At 41.1% G+C, this 19,607-nt stretch overlaps 2 protein-coding genes across 2 annotated transcripts in view; one reads left to right on the top strand and one right to left on the bottom strand.

Annotated features, from left to right (window-relative positions):
- Positions 1–19,607, top strand: part of LOC127914390 (uncharacterized) — a 238,331-nt gene that overhangs the window by 23,630 nt on the left and 195,094 nt on the right. The window lies entirely within an intron of this gene.
- Positions 11,768–18,981, bottom strand: LOC118365053 (zinc finger protein 660-like). The gene is made up of 2 exons (XM_035746961.2): positions 18,432–18,981; positions 11,768–13,200 (listed from the first exon to the last, which is right to left on the bottom strand). The coding sequence occupies exons 1-2, from the start codon at positions 18,718–18,720 to the stop codon at positions 12,080–12,082; spliced, it is 1,410 nt and encodes a 469-aa protein (XP_035602854.2). The 5' UTR covers positions 18,721–18,981; the 3' UTR covers positions 11,768–12,079.

The following is a 19,607-nucleotide window of genomic DNA, read 5'->3' as shown; positions in this document are numbered from 1 at the left end:
AAACAAAGATAACTAAGGTCAGGGTGTGACACATGGTGTTCTCGCACCACTTCTGGACAAGACGATTGGCCCAGTTTATCTCAAATTGTTGTTCCAGTTGCGCTTCGACAAGAGATACTGAGGTTGGCTCACGATGGTACATTTACATTACATTTACATTTAAGTCATTTAGCAGACGCTCTTATCCAGAGCGACTTACAAATTGGTGCATTCACCTTATGACATATGGTAGTATGGCAGATCATCTTGGGGTCAACAGATGTTGACAGGATGTTGTGGCTCACTGTAAATCCTGTGGCGTTTGCCAGCGGACAGGTAAACCGAACCAAGCCGGACCAGTTGCACCTTTGCAGCCTCTTCCTGCTTTTGACAAACCTTTCAGCAAGGTTCTGGTGGACTGTGTTGGTCCTTTGTCCAAAGCCAAGAGTTGTATTTCAGTTAACTACTAAAATAGTGATTTTGTCAGACAGCAGCTCTACACATTTTTGACTGACTGATCCATTCATCCTTCCATCCCTCCTCAGCCTTCCTCTCCTCTGAAGACCCAGTGAGGATGGAGCTCAGTTAGAGAGCTGTTGAGGGACTGGTTAGGAAGAACACTTCTACAGCCAGAGAGGTGAGAGGTCACACATGGTTTAGATGGTAAATATTTATGTCCCCTTAGTGGTTCATCACATCAGCAAAAGGGAATATGATCCATTTATGTTTATTTACATTGATAGTGGTACAACATACTATCAAGTCCACGCCTCGCTGGAAGCCCCGCCTTCCACAGGTGATGAGCGTGAGGCTCGGATTTATTCCTTAAATTTAATACCACTCTTCACCGACCCAGGAAAGGGCGGGTTCAAACAGGTGTTGTACCTCGTTTCCCTCCTACAGGGAAGAGTAATTATAGTCAAAGTTACATTTGGGATATCTGGTAGTATTTCTGATTGGTTTAAGACAACACCACTAATGAGTTGTGGAGCTTCTCAAAGCATTTTTTTCTTCACCTCAAACAGCAAGTAAACAAAGTCTAATCAAAATCCATTGCGAATGACAATAGTTCCTCAAAGTATTTTCGTAAAACCCAGTTGATAGTTGTTACAATGTTTAAAGTTCGTTGAAGACAGGCCATGTGCAGCCAATGTGATTTATAGGATATTTATTTTTATCAGGACATTTTCTGCCTGCAGGCTGCAATGTTTTTATTTGTTGGCTTTGTGTCAGCTATTTTTACATTGTTGGCAATAAAAGTTACTTTTAGATTTGTATAATTTTTATTTAGATTTAGATAATAATGTAGATTCATCACAGACAATGATTTTGAGATACTATTATAAATTAAATGAATCTGTTCAACAAAAATGAGCATCATAACTGGCACGCAGATCGGTAGAAATGGTAAGATACATTGTCACTCTAAATGGAAAGGTTTGACGACCGCTGGTGTAGTTAATTACTGAAAACTTCAGGAGCATAACGGCAGAATTTACAAAGTCCAGCAGCAGCGGGAGGAGGAGGAGGGAAGAGTTTCTCTCGGTTATATTGATAACTGGCTCCCTCGAGTAATTTGTGTATCTGTAATTATTCAATCAAAAAGCATGCTTAAAAGCATCAGACAAGTTACGTACATAAAGTTGATTTTATCAAAACATGGGGTGATTGGTAGAAAGAACAGATGACTCTTGGTTGACCAAGATTTATTTTAGTTGGTGACAGCACTAGAACATGATTTCCAGGCTCCCGAGTGGCGCAGCGGTCTAACACACTGCATCTCGGTGCTTTTGAGGCCCTGGTTCAAATCCAGACTGTATCACAACTGACCGTGATTGGGCGGCGCCCAATTGGCCCAGCGCCGTAAGTAAGAATTTGTTCTTAAATATTTAAATAAAAGGTTACAATATAAATAAATAAAAATGTTTTATGACAAGCCATTTTCTTCAAATCCGTCAAGGCACCAACTTTGAGAAGGTAAAACAAAGGTTTCAAACCAATTCATGAATGTAATTGAATCTAGGTATGTTTCGTCTTTAACATAATGGCATGAAATAATTTGGCTGAATATTATACAATGACTTATCAACAGCTGTAACAATTTGACCCCCACAGGAAATCTAAACTGGTCATTCTAGAATATACTATATAGCCTAGAAACCTGGTTAAACTATCATTATGACATCATGGATGAATTCTAGAATATACTATATAGCCTCAATCTGTTTAAAACAGTAATTCTGACCTCATGGATTGGCCAGTCTTTGTACCAGTCTTTGTACTCATAGTGTAGTGAATTCAGAGGATAGCTGTTAAGGGAATTTTGATCAATAATGACTAATTATGTATACATTTAAATCAGGACTGACTAATCAGAATACTATTATTTACATTTTACATTTAAGTCATTTAGCATACGCTCTTATCCAGAGCGACTTACAAATTGGTGCATACACCTTATGACATCCAGTGGAACAGCCACTTACAATAGTGCATCTAAATATTTTTAGGGGGTGAGAAGGATTACTTACCCTATCCTAGGTATTCCTTGAAGAGGTGGGGTTTCAGGTGTCTCCGGAAGGTGGTGATTGACTCCGCTGTCCTGGCGTCGTGAGGGAGTTTGTTCCACCATTGGGGGGCCAAAGCAGCGAACAGTTTTGACTGGGCTGAGCGGGAACTGTACTTCCTCAGTGGTAGGGAGGCGAGCAGGCCAGAGGTGGATGAACGCAGTGCCCTTGTTTGGGTGTAGGGCCTGATCAGAGCCTGGAGGTACTGAGGTGCCGTTCCCCTCACAGCTCCGTAGGCAAGCACCATGGTCTTGTAGCGGATGCGAGCTTCAACTGGAAGCCAGTGGAGAGAGCGGAGGAGCGGGGTGACGTGAGAGAACTTGGGAAGGTTGAACACCAGACGGGCTGCGGCGTTCTGGATGAGTTGTAGGGGTTTAATGGCACAGGCAGGGAGCCCAGCCAACAGCGAGTTGCAGTAATCAAGACGGGAGATGACAAGTGCCTGGATTAGGACCTGCGCCGCTTCCTGTGTGAGGCAGGGTCGTACTCTGCGGATGTTGTAGAGCATGAACCTACAGGAACGGGACACCGCCTTGATGTTAGTTGAGAACGACAGGGTGTTGTCCAGGATCACGCCAAGGTTCTTAGCGCTCTGGGAGGAGGACACATTATGTTACTGTATATGTATGAATTTTCTTTTTAATCCTAATACTGAATATAATGTGTGTAAATATAATCAAGAATTCGAACAATAACTGTCTGTTTCTTGGTAGAAATGAATTAACTATATCGCCAGACTGGCTAGAATGCTTATCTACACAGGCTGACCTTGGCTCTAGACGATGTGGGAAGGCGAAACAGTTCAGAAAACGCTGACGTCATTTTCAGTTTATAACCTGTGATAAAATGTATCATGGGCAGTACTCACGAGAATAAACACAGCTGGTTGATTTCAAAGACTGGTCTCTGTCCATTTTAGACAAATAAGGGTCTTACAAACTCTTATGAATTGACAGAGTGATTCATTTTAATTGGGTATTAAAACCGAGGAATTTAATTCCTGCAACAATAGCCTGAAGGTTTGCAACAATAGCTTTCTCTATGAATTTGAGAGTGATTACATTTCTCCAGCCCCCATCCCTCAGCTGTTTACCAAACCAAGTCTCTGGGCAGCCATTTTGTTGCTGTTTAAAAAACCCACACAGCAATCAATCAACCAATCTGCAGTTCAAACACTGTTTTGGTAATAAGATAATGTGGTTGGAGAAATGTAACTACTTTCAAATTCATAGACAGACCTATTGATGCAAGGACTGACCATCCATGAAATCAGCATTATAGTTTGAACCATTTTGAGGCTATACAGTGTTGATTTACATTGTTTCTAAACATTGGAGTAAAAAAGAGTGTGGCTATAAATAAATAACTTAAAAGTCCTAATATGGATGTAGCTATTGCATATTTCCCCTTAAACACCAAACATCAGTTCAACAACTGCAGAGTTTGTGCCTCTTATTTTAAAACAGTACTTACTAGTGTTAATCTGGGGAACGGTTTCTCAAAACCATCTTATGGCTACGTTCATCGTTAGAACCATTGGATGCCTTAAGATGCATTTGGGAAACCGGGCCCAGACATCGATGAACGTAGCCATAAGATGGTTTTGAGAAACCGCTAATGCATCCAGTTTCCTCCTCTTCTTCCTCCTCCTCTTTCGATGTAACAGTCATCTCCCCTCCTCCTCTTTCACTCCATAAACTGCATCCTCCTCTCCTTTTACTGTAACATCCTCCTCTTTCACTCTGAACGCGTCTTCCTCTTCTTTCACAGTAACGGCCTCACCCTCTACTTCTTGTTTTACTGTGATATCCTCCTCTTCTATAGCAGGGGGAGAGTAGCTTAGTGACCGCATGGTCGGGGATGTTAGCTAGCTAGGCTAACGCTAACGTAACCAGCCCGCTAGCTAACTAATAACAACAACACCGTATATATAAAATTAAATCGGATAATTAACTAGACAACAGAAGTGGGTTTAAAACAGTGGCTAATATTCACTAAAGCGTCTAAAGAGCTTACTTGGTTCGTCTATTTTGTCTAGCAAGCTACTGAGGTGGCTGACTAACTGTTGCTGCTGTTGAAAGAAGAAGGAAGAACACCTTCCTGTGTTGACTCACTGACTTGAGAGACGGGACCAGGAAGGTCACACTTGGTCGATATCTAGCTCAAGCTTGCAAACATTAAACACACCTCCATCTGCACCATCTCAATTAACTTCATCACACCTGCCCAGAACCACGAGAAAACACCTCCATCTCCATTAACTTCATCACACCTGCCCAGACCCATGAGAACACACCTCCATCTCCATTAATTACATCACACCTGCCCAGACCCACTAGAACACACCATCTCAATTAACTACATCACCCCTGCACAGACCCACTAGAACACACCTCCATCTCCATTAACTACATCACACCTGCACAGACCCACTAGAACACAGCCCCATCTCCATTAACAACATCATACCTGCCCAGACCCACTAGAACACACCTCCATCTCCATTAACTACATCACACCTCCCCAGACCCCCTAGAACACACCTCCATCTCCAGTAACTACATCACACCTGCCCAGACCCACTAGAACACACCTCCATCTCCATTAACCACATCACACCTGCCCAGACCCACTAGAACACACCTCCATCTCCATTAACCACATCACACCTGCACAGACCCACTAGAACACAGCCCCATCTCCATTAACAACATCATACCTGCCCAGACCCACTAGAACACATCTCCATTAACCACATCACACCTGCCCAGACCCACTAGAACACACCTCCATCTCCATTAACCACATCACACCTGCCCAGACCCACTAGAACACACCTCCATCTCCATTAACTACATCACACCTGCCCAGACCCACTAGAACACACCCAGGCCAGCGCCCGCATCAGCACCATTTTATTTCTCTCCATCGCCCACTCACTTTCAACTTTTAGATAATGAAGCATTTTACCATTCTATTGAATTAACAACAGAGGATTGGCTGATTTCCAGGTTTTAACTATAATACACTGCTCAAAAAAATAAAGGGAACACTTAAACAACACAATGTAACTCCAAGTCAATCACACTTCTGTGAAATCAAACTGTCCACTTAGGAAGCAACACTGATTGACAATAAATTTCACATGCTGTTTTGCAAATAGAATAGACAACAGGTGGAAATTATAGGCAATTAGCAAGACACCCCCAATAAAGGAGTGGTTCTGCAGGTGGTGACCACAGACCACTTCTCAGTTCCTATGCTTCCTGGCTGATGTTTTGGTCACTTTTGAATACTGGCGGTGCTTTCACTCTAGTGGTAGCATGAGACGGAGTCTACGAACCCACACAAGTGGCTCAGGTAGTGCAGCTCATCCAGGATGGCACATCAATGCAAGCTGTGGCAAGAAGGTTTGCTGTGTCTGTCAGCGTAGTGTCCAGAGCATGAAGGCGCTACCAGGAGACAGGCCAGACCATCATGAGACGTGGAGGAGGCCGTAGGAGGGCAACAACCCAGCAGCAGGACCGCTACCTCCGCCTTTGTGCAAGGAGGAGCAGGAGGAGCACTGCCAGAGCCCTGCAAAATTACCTCCAGCAGGCCACAAATGTGCATGTGTCTGCTCAAACGGTCAGAAACAGACTCCACGAGGGTGGTATGAGGGCCCGACGTCCACAGGTGGGGGTTGTGCTTACAGCCCAACACTGTGCAGAACGTTTGGCATTTGCCAGAGAACACCAAGATTGGCAAATTCGCCACTGGCGCCCTGTGCTCTTCACAGATGAAAGCAGGTTCACACTGAGCACGTGACAGACGTGACAGAGTCTGGAGACGCCGTGGAGAACGTTCTGCTGCCTGAAACATCCTCCAGCATGATGGGTCAGTCATGGTGTGGGGTGGCATTTATTTGGGGGGGCCGCACAGCCCTCCATGTGCTCGCCAGTGGTAGCCTGACTGCCATTAGGTACCGAGATGAGATCCTCAGACCCCTTGTGAGACCATATGCTGGTGCAGTTGGCCCTGGGTTCCCCCTAATGCAAGACAATGCTAGACCTCATGTGGCTGGAGTGTGTCAGCAGTTCCTGCAAGAGGAAGGCAATGATGCCACAGTGCATTCGGAAAGTATTCAGACCCCTTCACTTTTTCTACATTTTGTTACGTTACAGCCTTATTCTAAAATGGATTAAATAATTTTTTACCCCTCATCAATCTACACACAATACCCAATAATGACATGACAATACCCCACAATGACATCACAATACCCCATAATGTCATCACATTACCCCATAATGAAGCTTGTAGGCTTATGCCTATTTGGGCAGTGTGTGTGGCAATAGGCTTCGCTGATTATTGAGTTGCAGCTGTCAGTGAAAAGCATCTCAAATATGTGTGAAGATAATGTTTATTGAGTATAATTTAAAATGTTGAGACAAGAAGGGGAGGGTTGTGTGGTGGTGCTGGCTTCCACCAATTCTTGCTCCTTCATTGTTTCATTGTGTGAATTGATTGAGTGTATTTGATCAATTCCCCATTACAGTAAATGTACCGTTACTTCCTGTTATTTAGTAGCATTCATTTCTGTTAATGCATGTATTAATTACCGTTATTTACCGTTGTCATTCTCTGAGTGGAAACGTTCTCTGTTCAAAACCTGCTACACTTGTGAGAAACCAGTTTTGGTTTATTTCTGAACCATCATTTACAAGATTCGTCCATTGTTTTCATTGTCTTTTTGTTTGGAGTTCTCCATGTGAGCAATGAGCATGTCTGGTTTCTCTGTCCTGATAATGTTGAGTGAGCGCATGTCTGGTTTCTCTGTCCTGATAATGTTGAGGAAGCGCGTGTCTGGTTTCTCTGTCCTGATCATGTTGAGGGGGCATGTGTCTGGTTTCTCTGTCCTGATCATTTTGAGGGGGCGTGTGTCTGGTTTCTCTGTCCTGATAATGTTGAGGGAGCTCCCACCTGAGCATAGAACTAATTGGCCTGCTGTGTTGTCACTCAACCAGATGCATATGAACTACTATATCATGTCTGCATTATAGTTAATTAAAGTAAATAAGGCTTTATGACTGCTGAATACCAACTATCAATCACTTAGATCATGTATTTTCAGGTAGAGATACATCCTTGGGACGTCCTTAGCCCGTTGAAGTTGACATTTAAAATGGTTAAGTTAGCGGTTACGGTAGGATTTAGGGTAGGGATGTCCCAAGGATCCCGGATAGCATTGACCATTGTGCATTATTCTGTCTCTTTTACATAGCAGGCGATGGGTTCTGACTTCTGTACTTTAAAATTTGAAATATCCTTATGTGAAATTAGAATGAAACAATAATGTATGTTGATGCTAATATGATGTACAATATTCCATGATATTTCTATATGATAACAATAGAGTAGTGTATTTTTTAACAGTTTCACTAATTCATTTGAATGAACTTAATTATGACACACCCCTCACTATTGTCATTGGTCACACTACCATTTGCACTGTTTGTCTACATAACCTGGTTCAAGTTTTCATGACATCACCCTGAGGAAGGCACAGTGATGCTGAAACGTTGGTAAAAACCCATTAAATTGCTGGGAGTTTAGACATGGAGACTTTATTTTGATAGTTTATAGTTTATTCTCCGTTAGTCAGCACTTCCTCACACACTATTTTTCTGGGTGTGCGCCAGCTCATGTTTTTGAAGGGTAGGTAACAACACATCCGCCACGCTGATCCTCAACACAGGGGCCTCAAACTATCATGGTTCAAGCACACCAAGACAGCCGTGAAGACGGCACGACAAAACCTAATCCCCCTCAGGAGACTGAAAAGATTTAGTATGGGTCCTCAGATCCTCAAAACGTTCTACAGCTGCACCATCAAGAGGATCCTGACTGGTTGCATCCCTGCCTGGTATGGCAACTGCTCTGCCTCCGACCGCAAGGCACTACAGAGGGTAGTGCGTAAAGCACAGTACATCACTGGGGCCAAGCTTTCTGCCATCCAGGACCTCTATCCCAGGCAGTGTCAGAGGAAGCCCCCCACACTCTCTGTTATCATCTATGCATAGTTACTTTAATAACTCTACCTACAGTGGGGCAAAAAAGTATTTAGTCAGCCAATTGTGCAAGTTCTCCCACTTAAAAAGATGTGAGAGGCCTGTAATTTTCATCATAGGTACACTTCAATTATGGCAGACAAAATTAGGAAAAAATCACATTGTAGGATTTTTAATGAATTTATTTGCAAATTATGGTGGAAAATAAGAATTCGGTCACCTACAAACAAGCAAGATTTCTGGCTCTCAGACCTGTAACTTTTTTTTTAAGAGGCTCCTCTGTCCTCCACCTGTATTAAACACCTCACACAGTCAAGACTCCAAAATCCACTATGGCCAAGACCAAAGAGCTGTCAAAGGACACCAGAAACAAAATTGTTTCAATCATCCGATTAAGCATATTTCTATATGTTACTATCCAAATGTCAGATTAAGAGATTAAGACTAATTTCCACAGTGACGCAATGCTATTCCCAAACATACCTAATCAATTAGTTGTTTTCAACAATATTTTAACCTGCAGGAATATTTTCACATTTCTGGTTAGTTCCTAGGATAATGCAACTCATACATTTACATGTTTTAATACTTATAAAATGGGGTACAGGTTTAAAACAAGTAAATGTTAAAAATAATTACAGATAGCTGACTCAGCCTCAGAGCCTTGTGACGGCCTACACCTCCACACAGGAATACACACTCAGAGCCTATGAGGCTTTTCTAAAAACGACACTTTGCGTGTTTCACTCACCTCTTTATTGAAAAAAAAACAACACTAGGTTTGAGCTGTGGTATCCACTCAGATCAAAGGTGGGTTCATCTGCTCCGTTCCCGAAGTGTGGACTCCCTGAGATCCCAAGTTAGAGGGATCTCTCGTGCACCATTTAGCCAGGTCGTCAGTCACCAAGTCAAGATTCACGCCCTCATCACCAAATGTGGTTGTTGATTTCTTTCATATCAAATGAGGTAACAAACGTATCACGTATCAGTTATACTTGAACTAAATCTTCATTCACTTAATAATAAGGGAGCAGGTCAAGACAACGTACACAAAGTTAATCGATTGAGTGGTCTACGATAATGATGGCTGGTCGACGAATCACCCCCAGATGATTCGTTGAGAGCCCCGATACAAAAGTACAAAGGTCTTTTATAGCCAAGATGCACCCCTTTCAACCTACATGACAAACAACAGATGTATAGAACGGGTCACAAGGTTAAGATTTGTATGAAAGATACTGTCTGCTGAGAATTATAAGTATCTGATGTAAAAACAGTACTCTTTGCTACAGGGTCTGGCCCTGGGTTCATCTCTCCCTGGTACCATATAGAACAGAAACATTAACTCATGCTCTGGAATGCGGTCTTTAGGTTTTATCACCAAAAGACATTGTAAATCTCTGTCATTGTTTTCTCCCAGAGGCCCATCCTCAGTAGAACAGACACTATAGTTACAAGAATCCTCTATTCTGTTGCATAAAACAACCATTTGATGCAATAAAAGTATTATAACATAATGTTGCAGTTTTGCTCTGTGTCCACTGAAAGTTGACTAGTAACAACAACTGGGACCAAAAAGACACCCACCACGAGACCGACTAAATCTGCCCAAGAAGAGGCAAACAAAAGAAAAACCCACAACAAATGTAAAAAAGGGACGCAAACCAAATAGCTGGCGCAACTAAAGGTGTTGACTCTCCACATCTATCAAGAAAACTGGAGCACTGGGCCAGACATTCTTAAATAGAACCTGGACCAGCTCAGGTGAAACACCTTCCCACTAACGAGATGGACAAGCCAGCACAGGTGTAAGACATACTGACTAACGAGGTGACCCCAATCGGTGCAACCTACGTGCTAACGAGCTCTACAGGCGAAAGTCCAACCTCAAAACATAAATGGAAAAACTAAAGACTAACACCTTCCCCCTTAATAAGAGAATGCTTACCACCAACATAAAACAACTTCAATTACACATTATAATCAACTACAATCCTTCAATATAAACATGGTGTCTACTGGCTATCAACAATTAAAAACAAGAAAAAAATGTTTCCCCCACTAGCTTCTAGAACTCTTGCCCCCTTGGAATGAGCCCAAACTAAAATAATTTCCAATACGGAAAACGTGCAGTCAAAATCAATTGTGATCCATGGCAACTCACTGGCTAAGCGCAAAACAACACTTTTTGACTGCCCACCCTTGAGACAATCAACAACCAAGTTGTCGTTACCAAGGACATGTCTGATTTCAAGAGGAAACTCCTGCAATATCCGTAGCAACTTCCCAACTCACAGCGGAGCTTCTCTTTCTTTTCAGGGTTCACTAGAAAGGCATATTGTTGGATCGGGGCCCAGTCCCCAATGTCACGCTCTAGTACATTTGGGTTGGCACATCTGAGAATGTTTCCCTGCTTAGAATATCAGGGTTCAATGTCAATATAATTGTAGCCCCAAAAAATGTCAGTTGGTTACATAAATAATTATGATTACTAAATGTTACATGAACTGTGAATATGAAATATTTGGTTGCATAGTCTTATTTTCAACATCTTTTCAATTACATTTTGCTAAGTGGGATAGCCCCAATGTCAAAACACAGTTTTAACGTGTCTAAATCAATAACCAATATGCAGAAACAGTTTGTGATAAATTGAAAACCTAAACATAAAATGGGCTATTTCCACAAACATCTGCCACAATAATCATATTACTTGTATTTTTTTAAACAAACTCCTTATAAACTGCACAAGCACCAGAAACGCTGTTTTGACAAGTAGCAATAAATCACTGATATCAATTAGGGGGGAAAAATCAGGTTGTTCGTGCTGTTGAAACTAACACAACTAAAAAACAAAACACATGGAAATAGGAGATATCTTTTACCTCACTGGTTAGAGGACAACCTGCAGAAGACAGTCAGCAACATTTTGGAGATGCATTTAAATAATGTAGGGGTCGCTAAACAAAGGAACACAACACTTATTTGTCATAACTCCTCGAAATCAAGTGTGCGACAGGAGGGAGATGAGGTTACGCATCCTGTTAAAACTAACAGCTCAAAAATCATACAGAATCTGAGAGTAATGTGTACATCCCTGGTTAGAGGACAATTTGTAGAAAACAGCTAGCTACATTTTGAAGTGTCGCATTTTTACTCAAGTGGGTCATCAACACCGTAAGTGTAACTCAACGTCAATTTTTGTTAAATCACATAAATAGTACTCTTTCAATTCAGAGCCTGAATTTTCCGTGAAGCTAACATCCCTATCAAGTTCAAATCAATAGAAAAGGGGCAAACGTTTAGGGTTCGACATCGTGACATGACTAAAATACTCCTACTACAATGTTGAAACGTTCTACACTGTGACATTAATTAATTGATATCATGAAACAACTCCTTCATATATTTTCTGATGTTTGATCAGAGGTATTTTATCAAGGACAAACACTGATCACAGCTGAGAATTCTCTCCTGTGTGTGTTACATGTTGTGTAGTCCGCTTGCTAAACGTAGCAAAACTCTTCCCACATTGAGCAATGCTATGAGATTTCTCTCCTGTGTGTGTTTTCTCTGGTGTGATATAAGGCTGGTTGACTGAGTAAAACTCTTCCCACATTCAGTACAGTTATAAGATTTCTCTCCTGTGTGTGTTCTCTGGTGTTTAGTCAGACTGCTAGATGTAACAAAACACTTCCCACATTGAGCACAGCTACAAGATTTTTCTCCTGTGTGTGTTCTCTGGTGTGATATCAGGCTGGTTGACTGAGAAAACCTCTTCCCACATTGAGTACAGCTATACGATTTCTCTCCTGTGTGTGTTCTCTGCTGTCTAGTCAGCTTGTAGGATGTAGCAAAACTCTTCCCACATTGAACACAGCTATAAGATTTCTCTCCTGTGTGTGATCTCTGGTGTGATATAAGGGTGGTTGACTGAGAAAAACTCTTCCCACATTCAGTACAGCTATACAATTTCTCTCCGGTGTGTGTTCTCCGGTGTCTATACCAGTTGCTGGATGTAGTAAAACTCTTCCCACATTGAGCACAGCTATAAGGTTTCTCTCCTGTGTGTGTTCTCTGGTGTGCTATCAGGGTGGTTGACTGAGAAAAACTCTTCCCACATTGAGTACAGCTATACGGTCTCTCTCCTGTGTGTGTTCTCTGGTGTCTAGTCAGCTTGCAAGATGTAGAAAAACTCTTCGCACATTGAACACAGTTATAAGATTTCTCTCTTGTGTGTGTTCTCTGGTGTGATATAAGGGTGGTTGACTGAGAAAAACTCCTCCCACATTGAGCACAGCTATAAGGTTTCTCTCCTGTGTGTGTTCTCTGGTGTGATATCAGGGTGGTTGACTGAGAAAAACTCTTCCCACATTGAGTACAGCTATAAGATTTCTCTCCTGTGTGTGTTCTCTGGTGTATTTTAAGTTCATATGAAAATTTGAAATGTTTCCCACAGTCAGAGCAGATGTGAGTTCTCTTCCATGAGGGTCTCTGCGGGTGTTTCTTGAGGTGTTCTGATCTGGAGATACTTTTCTCTGCCTCGTCAGCATCATGAGGTTGTTGAGGCTCCCCAGAGGATCCACGATAGTCCCGTCTCTCTCCTGCGTGAACCACAAAGTCAGACAGATGGTTAAAGGCCCACAAAATTCGCAAGAATAGGAATATTTTGGATTATTTTCACATTAGTAGTAACTGATAATTGTAGGCTAGACATTGGTTATTAAAGTTGTTGAAATCCTAAGCATTGTGCCAGACAACTTTTGTTCTCCAATATACGCTTTCTGTGTTTTCTGTGTGTGTGTTTTCTGACGCTTACTGTGTTTGCTAAAATTGCGGTATGACGTCGATTCACCCGCAATTTGTTGGAGAAACTCCTCCCTGCTAATGAGGAAACTGCTAGTTATGGATGTAGTATATCTGCCTGGAGAAAAAATGGTGAGCAAAGATTTGAGTTTTTCACAATGTATTCTGTATGTGAATGGGGGAAAACTCAGGGAAGTAACCTCCATTTCCAGGAAGCCTATGAGAGCATTTCACACTATTTTGGATTATAATTGTTAGCCTCGCTTGAATGTCATGCTTAATATGTTTGTCATCATCGCAAATCAATCGCTTTGTACTTAAAAAAAAAACACTTAAACCAGTAAAATGCTCTTTTTTGCTAGATATTCCATCAGCCTGACAACGAGGGTTTGTACACTAAGTGTTTGCCAAATTTGCCCATAACTTCACCTAACAACAACATAGACCGAGGACTATAAATAATTTAACATTTCAGGTGAAACATGGAAACTAAAATGCCTTTGTCATGACATTTCATAATCTGGTCACCAGATAATTTTGTCAATAATCCCACTAGGCTACTCTGTAATGTGTTGTCATTCTAAATGTCCTGAATAAAGGAAAATAGCTCTGTGTGTTGTACAATAGCCTATCCATCAAGGAACAGTTCTCTACACATTATGAGATAAGTATCTCTGTGTGCAAACAGACTAACGAGACCCTACTATAAATCAAGCAGACAATAACAAACTATAAACATCAATTTGTTAGGGATGTTGGATCGACTGTGGAGCACGTCAAAACCGTCTTTACCAGAGTAATGAATGAAGAAGCACTTTGGTTGTTGTTGCATGTCGTGATGTTTGTCATTTGACTGTCATTCAGAAAATGATTTCCTGGATCAGCTGATGATAGTTAATCATGTGACTAACTAAATTGCAACAGTATTAAGAATGATGTGTAATTATTGAAGAACCGCGTAAATGACAGTATCCATTTGGGTGTTGTCAATAAAGTTAAGGTGACTCTCCTGTTAGAACCATTGGATTAAGCAAACTCTGAAATTATTTAGAATTCCTGTGCCCATGAAAACTGTTTTCCCAGCGTAACATAAGGAGACACTAAATGTTACGTAGTTAGAGTGCATTTCATAGATCTGAATACAAAAAAAGAAACTGTCCCACAGCAAGATCCAGTATTTAAGTTGAAGTTCATCATATGACAAGCTTAACGTTATGACTATAACTACTGTTCCCTGAAGGAGGGAAACTCGGAACAACATACTATTAAATCCACACGTTATGACTATAACTAATGTTCCTTGAAGGAGGGAAACTAGGTACAACATACTATTAAATCCCCGCCTCGCTGGAATCCCCGCCTTCCACAGGTGATGAGCGTGAGGCTCGGATTTATTCCTTAAATTTAATACCGCTCTTCACCGACCCAGGAAAGGGCGGGTTCAAACAGGTGTTGTACCTCGTTTCCCTCCTTCAGGGAAGAGTAATTAAAGTCAAAGTTACATTTGGGATGTCTGATAGTATTTCTGATTGTCTTAACGCACCACCACTAATGAGTTGGAGCTTCTCAAAGTAATTTTTTCTTCACCTCAAACAGCAAGTAAACAAAGTCTAATCAAAATCAATTGCGAATGACAATAGTTCCTCAAAGTATTTTCATAAAATATTTCCAGCTCTCGCCCTTTCGATAACCACTCAGCATAAAAGGGAAAAATGTAATGCTCTGATCAAGTGGAAATGTCATAAAATACCTGATTACTTCTTATCCTTTACACAAATAGCCGACAGCAGTGTCTGTCTCAAACTCACTGGCCGGGAAACTCTGAGTGCCCAGAATATTTTATACAATGTTGCAAGCTTGCTATCACGAGTTTCGGGCTAACCCAGTTGATAGTTGATACCATGTTTAAAGTTTGTTGAAGACAGGCCATGTGCAGCCAATGTGATTTATAGGATATTTATTTTTATCAGGATATTTTCTACCTTCAGGCTGCAATGTTATTATTAGTTGGCTTTATGTCAGCTATTTTTACATAGTTGGCAATGGCAATAAAAGTTTATTTTCGATTTGTATAATTTTCATTTAGATTCATATAGCATGTAGATTAATGTCCCCTGTAACTATTCCCCAGGTCGTTGCTGCAAATGAGAACGTGTTCTCAGTCAACTTACCTGGTAAAATAACGGATAAATGAATAAAAATGTATCACAGACGATGATTTTGAGATACTACTATAAATTAAATGAATCTGATCCACAAAAATGAGCACATGAAAATCATAACTTGCATGCAGATTGGTAGAAATGGTAAGATAAATTAGCACTCATTAATGGAAAAAGTTTGACGACCGTTGGTGCCGTGTATTACTGAAAACTTCAGGAGCATAACGACAGAATTTACATCCATCGGCAGCGGGAGGAGGAGAGTTTTTCTACTTCTGGTTAGGTGATATTGATGAATGGCTCCCTTGAGTAATTTGTGTATCTGTAATTATTTAATAAAAAAGCATGCTTAAAGCATCAGACGCACATATAGTTGATTTTATTAAAACATGGGGTGATTAGTATAAAGAACAGATGACTCTTGGTTGACCAAGATATATTCTAGTTGGGGTCAGCACTAGAACATGATTTTGGGGCTCCCGGGCGGTGGAGCGGACACTGCATCTCATTGCTTGAGGCCTCACTATAACACCCTGGATCAAATCCAGGCTGTATCACAACCGGCCGTGATTGGGAGTCCCATAGGGCGGCGCACAATTGGCCCAGAGTTGTCCGGGGTAGGCAGTCATTGTAAATAACTATTTGTTCTTAAATTATTTGCCTAGTTAAATAAAGGTTGCATTTAAATAAATAAAAAATATTATTTTATGACAAACCATTTTCTACAAATCCGTCAAGGCACCAACTTTGAGAAGGTTATAAAACAAAGTTTTCAAACCAATTCATGAAGGTAACTGAATCTAGGTATGTTTCACCTTTAACGTAATGGCATGAAAATAAATAGGCAGAATATTATACAATGACTTATCAACAGCTGTAACAATTTGGAAATCTACACTGGCAATTCTAGAATATACTACAGCGAGGGAAAAAAGTATTTGATCCCCTGCTGATTTTTCCCATTTGCCCATTGACAAGGAAATTATCAGTCTATAATTTTAATGGTAGGTTTATTAGAACAGTGAAAGACAGAATAACAACAAAAAAATCCAGAAAGACTTTATAACATCAAAAAAAATATATAAATTGATTTGCATTTTAATCAGGGAAATAAGTATTTAACCCCATTACTTTGTACAAAACCCTTGTTGGCCATCACAGAGGTCAGACGTTTCTTGTAGTTGGCCACCAGGTTTGCACACATCTCAGGAGGGATGGTGTTATTGGGGTCATAGGCAGCATTCCTCCTCCAAACACGGCGAGTTGAGTTGATGCCAAAAGCTCCATTTTGGACTCATCTGACCATAACACTTTCACCCAGTTGTCCTCTGAATCATTCAGATGTTCATTGGCAGACTTCAGACGGGCATGTATATGTGCTTTTTTGAGCAGGGGGACCTTGCGGGCGCTGCAGGATTTCAGTCCTTCACAGCGTAGTGTGTTACCAATTGTTTTCTTGGTGACTATGGTCCCAGCTGCCTTGAGATCATTGACAAGATCCTCCCGTGTAGATCTGGGCTGATTCCTCACCGTTCTCATGACCGTGGTTACAACTCCACGAGGTGAGATCTTGCATGGAGCCCCAGGCCGAGGGAGATTGACAGTTATTTTCTTTCTTCCATTTGCAAATAATCAGACCAACTGTTGTCACCTTCTCACCAAGCTGCTTGGTGATGGTCTTGTAGCCCATTCCAGCCTTGTGTAGGTCTACAATCTTGTCCCTGACATCCTTGGAGAGCTCTTTGGTCTTGGCCATGGTGGAGAGTTTGGAATCTGATTGATTGCTTCTGTGGACAGGTGTCTTCTATAGAGGTAACAAACTGAGATTAAGAGCGCTGCCTTTAAGAGTGTGCTCCTAATCTCAGCTCGTTACCTGTATAAAAGACACCTGGGAGCCAGAAATCTTTCTGATTAAGAGGGGGTCAAATACTTATTTCCATCATTAAAATGCAAATCATTTTATAACATTTTTGACATACGTTTTTCTGGATTTTTGGATTTTTGTTGTTATTCTGTCTCCCACTGTTCAAATAAACCTTCCATTAAAATTATAGACTGATCATTTCTTTGTCAGTGGGCAAACGTACAAAATCAGCAGGGGATCAAATATTTTTTTCCCTCACTGTATATAGCCTAGAAACCTGGTTAAACTATCATTGTGACATGGATGAATTCTAGAATATACTATATAGCCTCAAACTGTTTAAAACGATAATTTTGACCTCATGGATGGCCGGTCTTTTTATTCATAGTGTAGTGAATTCAGGGGGTAGCCTTGAGCTGAACTCAAACCTGAGTCCAGCGACTGTCAAGCCAACACCTTACAACTGTTACGCCAAGATGTCTGAACTTCTTGATGAGGTGGCTAGGTGTTGGGTTACGGTTGCTACAATAGCTTTCTCTATTAATTTGATAGTGGTTACATTTCTCCAGCCCCCATCCCTCAGCTGTTTACCAAACCAAGTCTCTGGGCAGCCGTTTTGTTGCTGTTTAAAAAAAACACAACCCAGCAATAGCAGTTCAAACAATAACAAATCTGTCATTCCACCACTGTTGCTAATAAGATGAAGGATGGGGATGGAGAAATGAAACTACTCTCAAATTCATAGACAGACCTATGGATGCAAGGACTGACCATCCATGATTTCAACATTATAGTTCTAACCATGTTGAGGCTATGCAGTGTTTACAACAGTTGAACTAAGCTTATGAGGCATGTGATATATATTCTTCAATAATCAATGGCTATAAATGAATAATTTAAAAGTCACAATATGGATGTAGCAATTGCAGATTTCCCGCTTTGACACCAAACATCAGATCAACAACTGCAGAGTTTGTGCCTCTGTTTTTAAGACAGTACTTACTAGTGTTAATCATGGAACGGTTTCTCAATTCACCGTTAGAACCATCAGACACCTTAAGATGCGTTTGGGAAACCGGGCCCAGATATCCAGGTTCCTTCTCTTCTTCCTCCTTTTTTGTGGATGTGACAGTCATTTCCACCTCTTCCTCTTTCAATCCATAAAATGCATCCTCCTCCTCTTTCACTCTGAACGTGTCTTCCTCTTCTTTCACAGTAACGGCCTCACCCTCTACTTCTTGTTTTACTGTGATACCCACCTCTTCTTTAGGAGAGTAGCTTAGTGACCGCATGGTCGGGGATGTTAGCTAGCTAGGCTAATGCTAACTTAACCAGCTTGTTAGCTGAATAGTAACAACAACACCGTAAATATGAAATTAAATCGGATAATTAACTCGAGGACAGAAGTGGGTTTAAAACACAGTTGCTAATATACACTAAAGCGTCTAAAGAGCTTTATTTGTTCGGATATTTTGTATACCAAGCTACCGAGGTGGGTGACGAACGGTTGCTGCTGTTTAAAGAAGCGTTCCGTCCACTAGATTATACGTCACACCAGCATCATTGCCTTAAAGTCTCACTTCGCCATCTGCTGACTGGAGTGGGTAACGCAGTTGAGTAAAATGTAAATTACATTTTCAGACAAAAAGTTAAAGGGTAGGAATCAGAGACGTTGCCATGCCTTTAATGTTCATTAGCCCCCCCTAAATAAATAAATATCAGTCAATATTTTTTTCTGTGATTAATTTTTTTCGTCAAAAACGTTTAATCGCATCTAAAAACTTCTTACAAGACCTGCACTGGGAACGGGATCTAAGATGGCGGACTGGAATACAAGGAGAGAGGGGTACCGCTACACAGAACGGAACTGGATCTAAGATGGCGGGCTGAAATACTAGGATGGAAGCAAACGTAAGGGATTATAACGTTGTAAAAAAAAACATGCAAAACATATACAGTTGACAGGAATGTTAGTTAATGTAGAGACAAACGATTATGCTTTTTTTTATCATAAAGTTAATTTAAGAAAATCTTGATTTAGCTGGCTAGCTTTATGGGTGTTGTGACATGAGTATGACATTTTCATTCTGGTTGTTTTAGGGACTCCTGAAACAACCAGCAAACCAGGATGTACTGATTTGGATACTGTATGGATGTGTAGCGAGCTATCTAGCCGATC

The sequence above is a fragment of the Oncorhynchus keta genome, chromosome 32 (assembly GCF_023373465.1).
Source record: "Oncorhynchus keta strain PuntledgeMale-10-30-2019 chromosome 32, Oket_V2, whole genome shotgun sequence".
Lineage (NCBI taxonomy): Eukaryota > Metazoa > Chordata > Actinopteri > Salmoniformes > Salmonidae > Oncorhynchus > Oncorhynchus keta.
This window is presented reverse-complemented; position numbering and strand designations above follow the sequence as displayed.